Source organism: Trachypithecus francoisi, unplaced genomic scaffold (assembly GCF_009764315.1).
Source record: "Trachypithecus francoisi isolate TF-2019V2 unplaced genomic scaffold, Tfra_2.0 Lachesis_group7, whole genome shotgun sequence".
In the NCBI taxonomy this organism is placed as follows: Eukaryota; Metazoa; Chordata; class Mammalia; order Primates; family Cercopithecidae; genus Trachypithecus; species Trachypithecus francoisi.
The window spans coordinates 13,688,138-13,701,173 of record NW_022681472.1 but is presented as its reverse complement, the minus strand read 5'-3'; the positions used below and the strand labels follow the sequence as shown (position 1 = coordinate 13,701,173).

Sequence of the window (13,036 nt, the reverse complement as noted above, 5' to 3'; positions counted from 1 at the left end):
GAGAGACGGGGTGGGTGTGAGTGCAAATGGGTAGGCTATGAAGAAGAGCTTCAGTTGGGTGATTACACATATGATAAAAGGACACAGACACAGAGAAATGCCAAATTCCTGGCTTTCATATTATACTATAATCATGTAAAATGTAACCGTTGGGGGAAATTAGGTGAAAGGTACATGAAACCTCCCTGTATTCTTTTTGCAAATGCCTGTGACTCTACTAATTATTTCATTATTTCGTAATTAAAAGGTAAATTAAAAAGTTGTTCAGAAATGTAAGAAATTGTCTCAACTTTCAATCATTAATAGAAATAATTTTATAAATATGAAACAAATATTTAAAACAAATATACAATTAGAAAAACAATGTTTGCAAATAATATAAAAATGAAAGAGGAGGTAAAATATAAAAACAGTGTATTTAGTTTCACTGACCTTAGATTTATCATCACCTGAAGCTCTTGTGGCTTCATTCAGAGGGACAGCCCCATGTTCCCTTGCCTCTCTGAAAAGTTCATTCACAATTTTCCCAGTTGAAGGTCGAACTATATTTAATCCACTGTATTCATGTTCACTTGAGTAAAACCTTTAAACATTTTAGTTCATCAATAAAAACTTAGGATAACAGACATAAACTAAAGTAAAAAGCTACATACTCTTATGAAAATAAAAGTATTTTATTTAAAAAGAGGCATTCTTTTGACTTCTATGAGAATATTTAATTTTTAAAATGGGATTAAGGAAAAGAATAGGAAACAGATCACATATTTTCTCAATGAGTTTGCAGAGATTGATTCTAAGGGCAAGTTCAGGCTCCAGTGTGGTAACTGGCTTGCCTGCTGATCCCTCAGCCTTCTGTAACTGTTTATCACATACATCTCATTCACGAATTCAGCACTTCTGATGTAGAAGGGAAAGCAGTGTCAACAATCAAAAGATAGTCCCTTCTCCCTAAGAAGGCCACACTCAGTAGAGACCTAGTTAGTGACGAGATCTCTAGCTTTAGACAGTATAAACAGCGAATTCTAAACTAAAGGGTTATCTATAGAGGATTTACTTTTCAGAAATTTCTGGATTTAAAAGAGACCTACTCCCTTATAACCCCCTGTGTTTGTTAAAAGTAAATAACTTAGACTAATTTTTTGGCGACCAATTTCTACTTTGACTCCAACTTCATAAATGGTCCTAGGAAACACAAAAATTACCTTTACATAAGATTAATAACCTACTTTTATCTTTCAAGATTTTTTTCTATCAAGAATATCAGAAACTATAACCAATGAAGTATCAATATGGAGACTTCCAGGGTAAGAAGACAATCAAACCTCATTTGTTAAAATACTTATAACTCTCCAAATCAGTCCCAAATTCACATTGAATTGACACACAGAACAAAACAACGGGGTTTCGAAATTATATCTGCCTTGGAGACTAGGAACGTAATTCACCTTCAAGGCTTTCTCCTAAATTAGAATATATGCAAAACTGAATAAGATAGAGGAAAGAACAGACCAGCTCTCACTTTGCAGTAAAGGAAGGAAAAGATCCATCAGGATGGAGAACAAGAAGACACCAGGAGAACCCTACTAAACCCTACAAACTGCAGAAGGTGGAGTTGGGGCTTCATCCTGCCAGTGCTCTGGAGAAGTACACTGGGTCCAAATTTATCTAGAGCAGAAGCCTATGGAAGCCTTCCTCCCAAGCTTACACTCAAGGGTCCAGGGTAGCAAGCAAGGTTGAACACTGCCCTAGTTGGCTTTTAAAACAAGCCTTACTGTTAGAAGCAGATTATTTTAGGTAGCTACGACAAACACAGAAAAGCAAAGCAAAGCAATGCTTCCTGCTGCAGCTGTCTGCTGCTGTAACACTCCTCCCCTCTCTGGAGTGCCCTGGAAGTGAGGAACAGAAGTCACCTTCAAGGCTTTCCACATCTCTAATCTGGCAAAGTGAATAATCATTCCTTTTTATCTCAGTGAGAAAGACCTTACTGTAAAAATCAGTCATAGCAAATGATTTCCTATCTCCTTTATGGTTAATGGTTTTTATTATTTGAAATCTTTGCCTACTCTAAGGTCATAAAGATATTCTATTTTCTTCCAGAAATTTTATTGCTTTAATTTCTGTATTTAGATCCACAACCCATATGCAATGGTTGTAGGTGGTATAAGGTAGAGGACAAGAACTGGTTTTCCTCCATATAAATGTCCATTTGTCCCAGTACCACATAATGAAATTCTGTCCCTCACTGCTTTGCAGTGTCATAAATCAAGTTGCTATTTATGTGTGTCTATGATTCTGAGTTCTCTTATTTTGGTCCATGGTCTACTGTCAGTTCTTACTCTCTTAACTATTGCAGCTTTACAATAAGTCTTTGTATCCAGCAGTGTAAGTCCTCAACTTTAATTATTCATGAATATTTGGGGCAACGATATTTACTGATTGCTGAAGTAATTCTCTATACTCATTCAAACTAACTTATTAAATATAAATGAAAAGGAATAAAAGATGCCTAGTACAGAATTGGTACTTAGCTGGGCCTTAAAAGGACTTAGGACATTAGGACTTAGATAAGCACAGAAGGGACAAAATTTTAGGAATGAAGAACAGGTACACAGGAGGAAAAAATCAAAATGACCAGAGGAATCAGAAAAAGAACCAGTCTTTCATAGTTTTCTTTATATGCAATTACGTCATTGCACATAATGAGCTTTATTTTATTTATTTCCAATCTGTATACTTTTGTTTTTCTCATCTCATTGAGCTGACTAAAACCTCCAGTACAAGTTGAATGAAAATGGTGATAGGGGTTACCCACTGATAATGTTCCCAACTTCAGAAGAGTTGGGCGGTTTCAATCTTTTTAGCTCCTAATGATGACTACCCAAACCTTAAACATATTGACTGTGACTGGTGCCCACATTTCCCATGCATTTACTCCCTGTGGTAAGATTTTTGCTCCCATTTTGCTACTGAATCTCAAGGTTTGCTACTGAATTCTCAAAGGTTCTGAGTTACCTTCTCATTGCCAAATACGAAAGACTTTCCTCAGTTATTACCCACTTTCTGAAACATTTGATCCTTTTGAGCCTATCCTTCTTCTCCCTTCCGTCGTTTCATAGTTGAACTCTCTCCTGGACTTTCATCATACCAAAATTGCCTGTTTCTTTGCCCAGTGGGATCCAACATCTCCTTCTCTATTTTACTGAAGTTCTTCCTCCTCCTCTTACATAAATATGCCTATATCCTTGACTTCAATTCCCCTCTATTTAAGCTCATTTGATCATCAAAATATTTATCCACCGCTAAAGATAACCTCTTCTATACAGATGACTCTCAAATATATGCTTTTACCACTCACTTATGGTCCAGTGTTGAATTTAAAAGCACCTGCCAGATAGTTCTACTTTAATCAAGTTCATCTCCAAAACTGAAGCTATTTCCACACATAAGCCCTGCCATTAACAATCATACTTTTTCTTGTATCCCAAATTTAAAACATTTAAGTTTTCTCTCTTTCCCACTGGCTTACTCCCTATATCCCATGTCATTACATTTCTATAATATCCCATTACATTACATATTTTCTATGAAAATATCCTGCATTAATTTCACCCTTTTCTCTCCATTCCACTGACACTACCTCAATCCAAAATTTATTTATATATTTTTTGAGACAACATATGGCTCTACTGCCCAGGCTGGAGTGCAGTGGCATGATCTTGGCTCACTACAACTTCCACCTCTTGGACTCAAGCTATCCTGCCACCTCAGCCTCCCGAGTAGTTGGGACTACAGGTGTGCACCACCACACCTGGCTATTTTTTGTAGAGATGAGGTTTAAACCCTGTTGCCCAGGCTGGTCTTGAACTCGTGAGCTCAAACGATGTGCACTGCTTCAGCCTCCCTAAGTGCTGAGATGGCAGGCATGAGCCACCGTCCTTGGCCTTAAATCCAAAATTGTTTACCTCATTCCTTAGTTTACCTCAATTGTTTCTGTCTTGATTTCTTTCCCTCTTTATCCTGTTCTCCCCATCATCATTAACTTTATATAGTATTGCCAGTCCTATTTTCCTAAATGAATAGTAATAGCTAACATTTATCAAGGGATGACTATGTGTTTAGTTAACCCTCCTAACAATGGTATTATTCCTATTTTACAGGTAAGAAAACTAAGACTGAAGAAGTTTAAATAACTTGCCAATTGGCAAAACCTTATTAGAAGACAGAGAAAAAAAAAATTACAGGGAGGAGGAGTGAGTCAGCACAGGGGTCGGCTGCAGTCTCCAGGATCCCCAGGCTTGGAGTGAGGTCTGTGCACAGCCGGCTGGCTCTGTCCCACGTCTGGTCCTGAGCGGGTCTCCCTCGGGCCAGCCTGATGTGACCGAGCCCAGCGGAGCCTGACCAAGGAGTGGGTCCATCACAGAGCCGGAGGGCAGGAGGAACACAACATCGCAAAGATGGTTTCACTCAAATATCACTGGGGTAGAGGCAGAAAACCTACTGTTGACAAGAGGAGCTGATGGCAGTTTTTTCGCAAGGGCTAGTAAAAGTAACCCTGGAGACTACACACTTTCTGTTAGAAGAAATGGAGCTGTCACCCACATCAAGATTCAGAACACCGGGTCAGGCGCGTTGGTTCACGCCTGTAATCCCAGCACTTTGGGAGGCAAAGGCGGGCGGATCACAAGGTCAGGAGATCAAGACCATCCTGGCTAACATGGTGAAATCCCGTCTGTATTAAAAATACAAAAAATTAGCTGGGCGTGGTGGCAGGCGCCTGTAGTTCCAGCTACTCAGGAGGCTGAGGCAGGAGAATGGCATGAACCTGGGAGGCGGAGCTTACAGTGAGCTGAGATTGTGTCACTGCACTCCAGCCTGGGCGACAGAGCGAGACTCCGTCTCAAAAATATATAAACAAACAAACAAATAAATAAAAAGATTCAGAACACTGGTGATTTCCATGACCTGTATGGAGGGGAGAAATTTGCCACTTTGGCTGAGTTGGTCCAGTATTACATAGAATATCACAGGCAATTAAAAAAGAAGAATGGAGATGTTATTGAGCTTAAATATCCTCTGAACTGTGCAGATCCTACCTCTGAAAGGTGGTTTCATGGACACCTCTCTGGGAAAGAAGAAGAGAAATTATTAACTGAAAAAGGAAAACATGGTAGTTTTCTTGTACGAGAGAGCCAGAGCCACCTTGGAGATTTTGTTCTCTCTGTGTGCACCGGTGATGACAAAGGGGAGAGCAATAACGGTAAGACTAAAGTGACCCATGTTATGATCTGCTGTCAGGAACTGAAATACGATGTTGGTGGAGGACAATGGTTTGATTCTTTGACAGATGTTGTAGCCCCTTACCACGACTCGTATATATACAGATGTTGTAGCCCTTTACCACGACTCGTATAAATGCTGCTGAAATAGAAAGCAGAGTTTGAGAACTAAGCAAATTAGCTGAGACCACAGATAAAGTCAAACAAGGCTTCTGAGAAGAATTTGAGCCACTACAACAACAGGAATGCAAACTTCTCTACAGCCAAAAGAGGGTCAAAGGCAAGAAGACAAAAACAAAAACAGATATAAAAACATCCTGCCCTTTGATCATACAAGGATTGTTCTACACGATGGTGATCCCAATGAGCCCATTTCAGGACATCAATGCAAATATCATCATGCCTGAATTTGAAACCAAGTGTAACAATTCAAAGCCCACAAAGAGTTACATTGCCACACAAGGCTGCCTGCAAAACATGGTGAACGACTTTTGGCGGATGGTGTTCCAAGAAAACTCCCGAGTGATTGTCATGACAATGAAAGAAGTGGAGAGAGGAAAAAGTAAATGTGTCAAATACTTGCCTGATGAGTATGCTCTAAAAGAATATGGCATCATGCGTGTTAGGAACGTTAAAAAAAGCGCCGCTCATGAATATACGCTAAGAGAACTTAAACTTTCAAAGGCTGGACAGGGGAATATGGAGAGAACGGTCTGGCAATACCACTTTCGGACCTAGGCAGACCACGGAGTACCCATTGACCCCGGCAGCATGCTAGACTTCCTGGAGGAGGTGCACCATAAGCGGGAGAGCATCATGGATGCAGGGCTGGTCGTGGTGTACTGCAGTGCTGGAATTGGCTGGACAGAGACATACATTGTGATTGATATTCTAATTGACATCATCAGAGAGAAAGGTGTTGACTGCGACATTGACGTTCCCAAAACCATCCAGATGGTGCGGTCTCAGAGGTCAGGGATGGTCCAGACAGAAGCACAGTACCGATTTATCTATATGGCGGTCCAGCATTATATTGAAACACTACAGCGCAGGATTGAAGAGCAGAAAAGCAAGAAGAAAGGGCACGAATATACAAATAATTAAGTATTCTCTAGCGGACCAGATGAGTGGAGATCAGAGCCCCCTTCCACCTTGTACTCCAATGCCACGCTGTGGAAAAATGAGAGAAGACAGCACTAGAGTCCATGAAAACGTGGGCCTGATGCCAACAGCAGAAGAGTTTCAGATGAGAAAACCTGCCAAAACGTCAGCACAGAAATAGATGTGGACTTTCACCCTCTCCCTAAAAAGATCAAACTTTCGCAAGAAAGTTTATGTGAAGACCGAATTTGGATTTGGAAGGCTTGCATTGTGGTTGACTACCTTTTGATAAGCAAAATTTGAAACCATTTAAAGATCACTGTATTTTAACTCAACGATACCTGCTTCCCAATTACTCATTTCCTCAGACAAGAAGAAATCATCTCCACAATGTAGACAACATTTTATAGAATTTTGTTTTAAATTGAGGAAGCAGTTAAATTGTGTGCTATATTCACACAATTTCAAATTCTATTCAAATTAGAATTACTAGATTCAAATTCTAGTAATAGGCTTTTTTTTCCTTTTTATAAACTTAACCAGTTTAATTTTTTTTCCCTCATTGTGGGGGATAAGAAGAAATGATTTGGGAAAATTAAGTAACAATGTCCTAGAAAAGTGAGAACAATCTCATTTACCATCATGTATCCAATAGTGGATAATTCATTTTGATGGCTTATATTTTTGGCCAAATGAGAATTAAGCCAGTGCCTGAGACTGTCAGAAGTTGACTGGGCTACCTTTGCATTGGCATTAAAGAGTCATAGAAAAAGAATCATGGATATTTATGAATTAAGAGGTGTGGCTTTTTTTTTTTCCCAGCCGACGACCAATTATAGTTAGGCTGTTGACTGAGAAAATTGTGGTGGAAAAACGTTTGCCATATTTTCTTTGCATTTGAGTAACTGTCTTCTACTTAGAAAAAAGGTATCTATGAATAACCAGTGTTTTTGGTTGTCAAATGTTGCTGACAAACTTACCCTAAAACTTTAGTGTCTTAAAAAAAAAAAAACCCACTCCCGGCTGGGCACAGTGGCTCACGCCTGTAATCCCAGCACTTTGGGAGGCTCAGGCGTGTGGATCACGAGGTCAGGAGATCGAGACCATCCTGGTAAACACGGTGAAACCCTGTCTCTACTAAAAATAGAAAAAATTAGCTGGGCGCCTGTAGTCCCAGCTACTCAGGAGGCTGAGGCAGGAGAATGGCATGAACCCAGGAGGCAGAGCTTGCAGCGAGCTGAGATCACGCCACTGCACTCTGGCCTGGGCGACAGTGCGAGACTCTGTGTCAAAAACAAAAAAAACTGCACCCCCAACTGTTTTCAATCTGGGTTCAGCTCAGCTGGGCTGTTCTTCTGCCAGCCTGTAGGCTGCCACTCATGTGGTCAGCAGGTTGGCGCAGAGACTGGGATGGCTGGGCTTCTCTCTCTGCCTGCAGTCCTGAGTCTCTCCTTCTTCGTGTAGTATCTTTCAGTGGCCTGGCTGGCAGGTAGCTAGACCTCTGACATGCAGCTCAGAGCTCCCAAGAGCTCAAAAGCGGAAGTGGCCAGGCCTTCTGAAGACTGAAGTCCAGAATTGTCGCAGCTTCCCTTCTACTGCCCTCTATTGATGATAAAGATGATGATGATTTTTTCTAATCAGAAGACAGCTGGAGTATGCCCTCTACTTACTAAACAAGTCACATGCCCAGCCCAGATTCAAAAAAAGAGTGTGAAGTGGAGGTGCAGTTAATTGGGGGGCCACTAGTCTAACAGATAGTCACAACCAGTGATATGGAAAACCAGGATATTAGCAAAAGCAGAAGTTGCTAGTGACCCTGGGAAGCCAAAGCTGCTTACAGTAGCTGAGACAAGCTGAAAGTCAGACTGAGAAATAAAGCTTCAAGAAGCTTCCTGAATGATTTCTGCCAATCCTGAGCCTATTTTTGGAACTAGCACTTGTAGAAACTGATCTTGTGAGGATGGATGTGTTTAGGGACACAGGGCTTTTGAGAGCAGCACCATCCACTGGGGCACCCCTAGACTTGCGAAATGTGACTCTTTCTTGATGCCACTGGTTTTTAGTCAGGCCACAGTGAGAACGAACAGCCCTAACAGGCCTCCAGCAAGGTTGAAAGAGCTCATTTTTGTTTTACCCAAATGGTAAGATTTGTGAACGTTCCACCTTAAGTGCCTTTTTCAAAGACATCCCTCTTTGCCTCATATGTTGAATCATCATTCAGTGCGGATATTTCAATGAAAATATCATTGGTTGACTTTTGTGACAGTAATAAAATGCTATGGCATCTTTGCCGTGAAGTTATGGTCTCCTTGGATTCTTCTGACTTTGGCTCCTGAAAGGAAGGCCTAGATCCAGCCCTGGTAGTAGTTCCTTTCTGAGGTCTCTCAGTCTCTTAAGACTCTGAGTTAGTTTGGCTGCTATTCTCACTGACAAAATATGTATCAGCCCCTACCCCCGCACCCCAATATTCACTGGACTTTGAATTGCTTCAGAACACAGGTGTGGCCTAAAGGTATTCCCTTATTAGGGAAATGTCATGACTGCTGTCTTCCAGTCAAACTTGTAAAGAAAAAGACTCCAGTTCAGTACTTGCAGCAAGAAGCTTGAATCCTGTTCTTTTCATTGCATTGTGACACTGACTCATTCTCCATTTTGCTTTGGTTTTGTCTCGACTTGACTTTGAGGGTAAAGTCCTTCACCAGTACACAAGAATTTGATTGTACAAATATATCTCCTGCATTAACATCTCTGCCTGCTGCTTAAGATCAGTTGCTTTAATACTCAGAATGGAAATACTGATCTTGGCCAGCTTTGTTTGTTATATTGATTTCATTTAGATTTCCCTCCACAAGGTCAGCAAACTATCATGTTCTTATGTAAACTCAGGCCAAGGCCAGAGTTATCATAGTCCCTAGGTTGCTAAGGCTTATCATGTGTTTGGTAAAAGGTGATTGCAAGTTCTCAGATGAGGTTACTTTACATGGGATGGCATCAGGCAGGCAGGCTGGGATGATGGAGAAAGCTCAAGGTGCAGGTTTAAAAAAAGTTGTGGAAATTAAAGTTCCAAAGAGGTGGTTTCTGAAGAAGTCAAGACAGCCCAGGGCCAGAGCAGTCAGTGATGGGTGAATCAGGTTATTTGGAAAGTCGGTGTGACAAATACATAGATGCCGTCTACTTCTAGGTAGCTGGTAGGTATTAAATATGCACAATATTCCAGAGCTCACTGAGGATTTTAAAATTATAAGCATAGGATTTTATATTTTGGGGTAAAAGAGTTATCTGGCACAAGGTATTGGGGTTTTAAAAAAAGACATTTCACAGTCTTAATAACTTAAAAAAAAAAAAACTAACTAAAAGGTGCTTCATGTCTAGTGTGTGGCCCTCCTGAAACTTACAGTCATCTCTCCCACTGAAATCAAGGTCTTTTCAAATGTGGTTAAATGGGGATGAGAAAACATGTAGGACTTTCTTGGTGTGTGTGCACTCTTTAAAGAGCCCAGTTGCTTCAGGGAAACAGTCATGAAAATGGTCAAGACAGTTTTTAGAGGTTATTTTATTGGGGATTTTAAGAACTAATAATGTCTTGAGTTATTTTTAGTACAGGGGGATATGGAAAGGTTTGCAACTGTGTTTTGTTGCAGCTTAGTATCCGTAAGGGAAACTTAGACTGTAGACATAACTACAAAGCCAGTGCAGTTTTTATTTTCTGTATGTTGCTGGGGGAATCAAGTTTTACATATAGCAAGCACATGGCCTCCCTGATGTCAGAATGCCTTTGTTAGGATCTGTATTTGCCCTTAATTTTGTTGAAATATTTTTTCCTTCTTCCTCTTAAAAAGTTCCAAAATATAGTTTATTGTATCTTTCATTAAAAATTTGTTCCTTTTTCACTACAGGCAGTTCACACAAGGCAAAAACTATTGAACAGTTGGTTTTAGTGGGTCGTGTAACTTTGCTGTATATCAAACTAATTTTGACAGTTTTTATCCTAAGCCTCAAATCATGTAATTAATAATTTGCCTGTTTATGACCTAATTGTGATTCTTTTATTAATAAAAGCTAATGGGAAAGGAATCCCTGATTAAGCTGATGACTAGACCTACAATTAATTTTCCTGCAGTATATGAAGTACTGTACCAGGGTATTAAAAGATATGTAATATTTTATTAATAAATCTATCCTTTAAAAGGAATACGTTTCAGGATATTATCATTTTGAAGTGAATCATGTAAATGTTGATAATATGCTGTTTATTATACATTTAGTGTTTCAAGAGATTCACTTAATTGCCTTTTTGCCTACGTATATTATGTAGCCTATCTGCAACTGTTTTTTAAAAAATGACATTAAAAGAATACTTTATGCAGAGAAACATTAGTGGATGTTAATTGTCTCCCCACCTGTATTTATTGGTGTCACAGCAACGGCTTTGCTAGTTGCAAAGCTGTATTATCAGAGTAAAAGTGTATTTGTAAACTGTATGGGAACTAAAAATTAGGAAAAAAACCATTTTCTTATATGAAAACAAAAAAAAATATAACTGAGATATGCCTATCTCAAGTCAAAGCCTTTAACATACTGTACTATAGTTTTGTCGTTAAATTTTTATTAAAAGAGGAACTGACTTTCCACTGCCTTCTACACAGCTGCAACTTATCTTCTTGGTCTTCAAGGTTGTATCCAGAACTGGCTACATAATTTGTGGCACCCAGTGCAAAGTGAAAATGCAAGTTCCCTTCTTCAAAACCAATTAAGAATTTCAAAACAGTAACAGCAAAGCATTACTCCAAGCACAGGGCCCTTCTAAGCATGGGGCCTTGTGCAATAGCACAGGTCACGTGCCTATGAAAGCCTCCCTGGCTGCACCCCCATCTATCCAACCTTATTTGCTACTAAGCTACTAAAGTTCTGCTCGTTCCTTTTCTGGTTCCTCTGGTCATTTTGACCATGTGACTCTCTGTTCCTGGAATTTTGTCCCTTGTCTTCTGTGCTTATCTAACTCCTAGTACCTTAAATCCTCTTAAGGCCCAGCTAAGTATCAACTCTGTGCTAGGCATCTTATCCACTTTATTTCATTTAATTCTCAAAGCGATACTACTATATAATGACTTGTAGAGGACATATCTAAGTTCTGATTGTGATATGTAACTTTTCATGAATGAATATGTCAAAACAGGCATCAGACTGTATCCTAAGAGTCTTTCTGTAGATTACGTAACTCCTCTTGTAAATTAAAAACACAGACAATCTTATGTCCAGAGTTTCAGATAATGAAACTATCTTGGCTTAAAGTGACAATGAGACAATAACTGTTTTGATTTCAAATATAGACCAAAGGAGGTGGACCATGAAAATAAGCACTGTTTTCTGTACCAAACAGATCCGTAGAACTACAGTGAAACTGGGAAAATTTCGATATTGAATATGAAGTCAAAGGAAGTGTACACTTAGCATTAGAAAAAATCATACTTAGAAAAAAAAGATTGCAAACAATTTGCTATACATTTTATTATAAACAGATTCAACACGGTTTACGTCTCAACCTATATATTTTAAGGAAGCTCAGTTCTTTTGATAGATAAATTATCCTAGAGATCAAATGTGAGGCACAAAATCCTTAAAAACTGGTTTACTGAATTATACCTATTAATGACGACATTGTTTCAGACAGCATAAAAGAAAACCCTTCACTGAAATATCTTAGTGATTATATTTGAATAGCAAGGAAAATATTAATACAGCAATCTTATGATAAGAACTTGAATATTAATTCATTCAATTTATGTTCAAACTGGGGAAACAGTGGCCAAATGGTGAGTAAAATGTAAGTACACAGATATATATTAAGCACTTTCAAGACTTGGGAGAACATACAAATTAAAGAAGCAGCTAAAAACACAGTATTTTGTATGTATAAAGAATTACATGAAAGAATAGGATGTTCAAACAGTGTCAAGATACCAACCTGCTGATTACAAAGGACAAACAGGTCAGCACCTTAACCAAATGAACATATCACTAATGGTGGAAAATCCTGAAATTATGACCCCTGTTGTCATGTAATAAATAGCAGACTATATCACTTATCTAGCATCCTTGACAGAAACTCTAATAAAAATTGAATCATGAGGAAACAGTGATCTAGAATGTTAGAAATTTTATAAGACAGCTGGCCTAGACTCTCTAAAAAAGTCAACATAATAAATTTTAGATTATGCAGCTGAGCTAAAAACAACAATAAAAAGGTGCGGGGAATTCTCTGTATTCAGAAATTCAAAACAGGAATAATTAAATGCAATGCAATGTCCTTGGTTGAATCCTAAATCCAAAGAAAAAGCTATAAGAGATATCTGACTACAGACTATACATTAAATGGCATCATAGAATTACTATTCTTTTTTTTTTTTTGAGACAGAGTCCTCCTCCATCATTGAGGCTGGAGTACAGTGGCACCATCTCGGCTCTCTGCAACTTCTGCCTCCCAAGTTCAGGTGATTCCTGTGCCTCAGCCTCCCGAGTAGCTGGAATTACAGCCCCGCATCACCATGCCCAGCTAATTCCTGTATTTTTAGGAGAGATGGAGTTTTGCCATGTTGGCCAGGCTGGTCTTGAACTCCTGACCTCAAGTGATCTGCTCACCTTGGCCTCCCAAAGTGCTG

General features: G+C 39.2%; 1 protein-coding gene and 1 pseudogene across 2 annotated transcripts in view; one reads left to right on the top strand and one right to left on the bottom strand.

Moving 5' to 3' along the window:
- UBXN2B (UBX domain protein 2B) overlaps positions 1–13,036 on the bottom strand; it is a 37,464-nt gene that overhangs the window by 17,517 nt on the left and 6,911 nt on the right. For both annotated transcript variants that reach the window (XR_004435157.1, XM_033202209.1), the window contains exon 3: positions 433–583. Coding sequence is in view for 1 of the 2 variants with exons in the window: in XM_033202209.1 (XP_033058100.1) it covers positions 433–583 (151 nt within the window). In the remaining variant the exon portion in view is untranslated. The remainder of the gene's footprint in view (positions 1–432; positions 584–13,036) is intronic.
- On the top strand, positions 2,871–6,558 carry LOC117079578 (annotated as a pseudogene).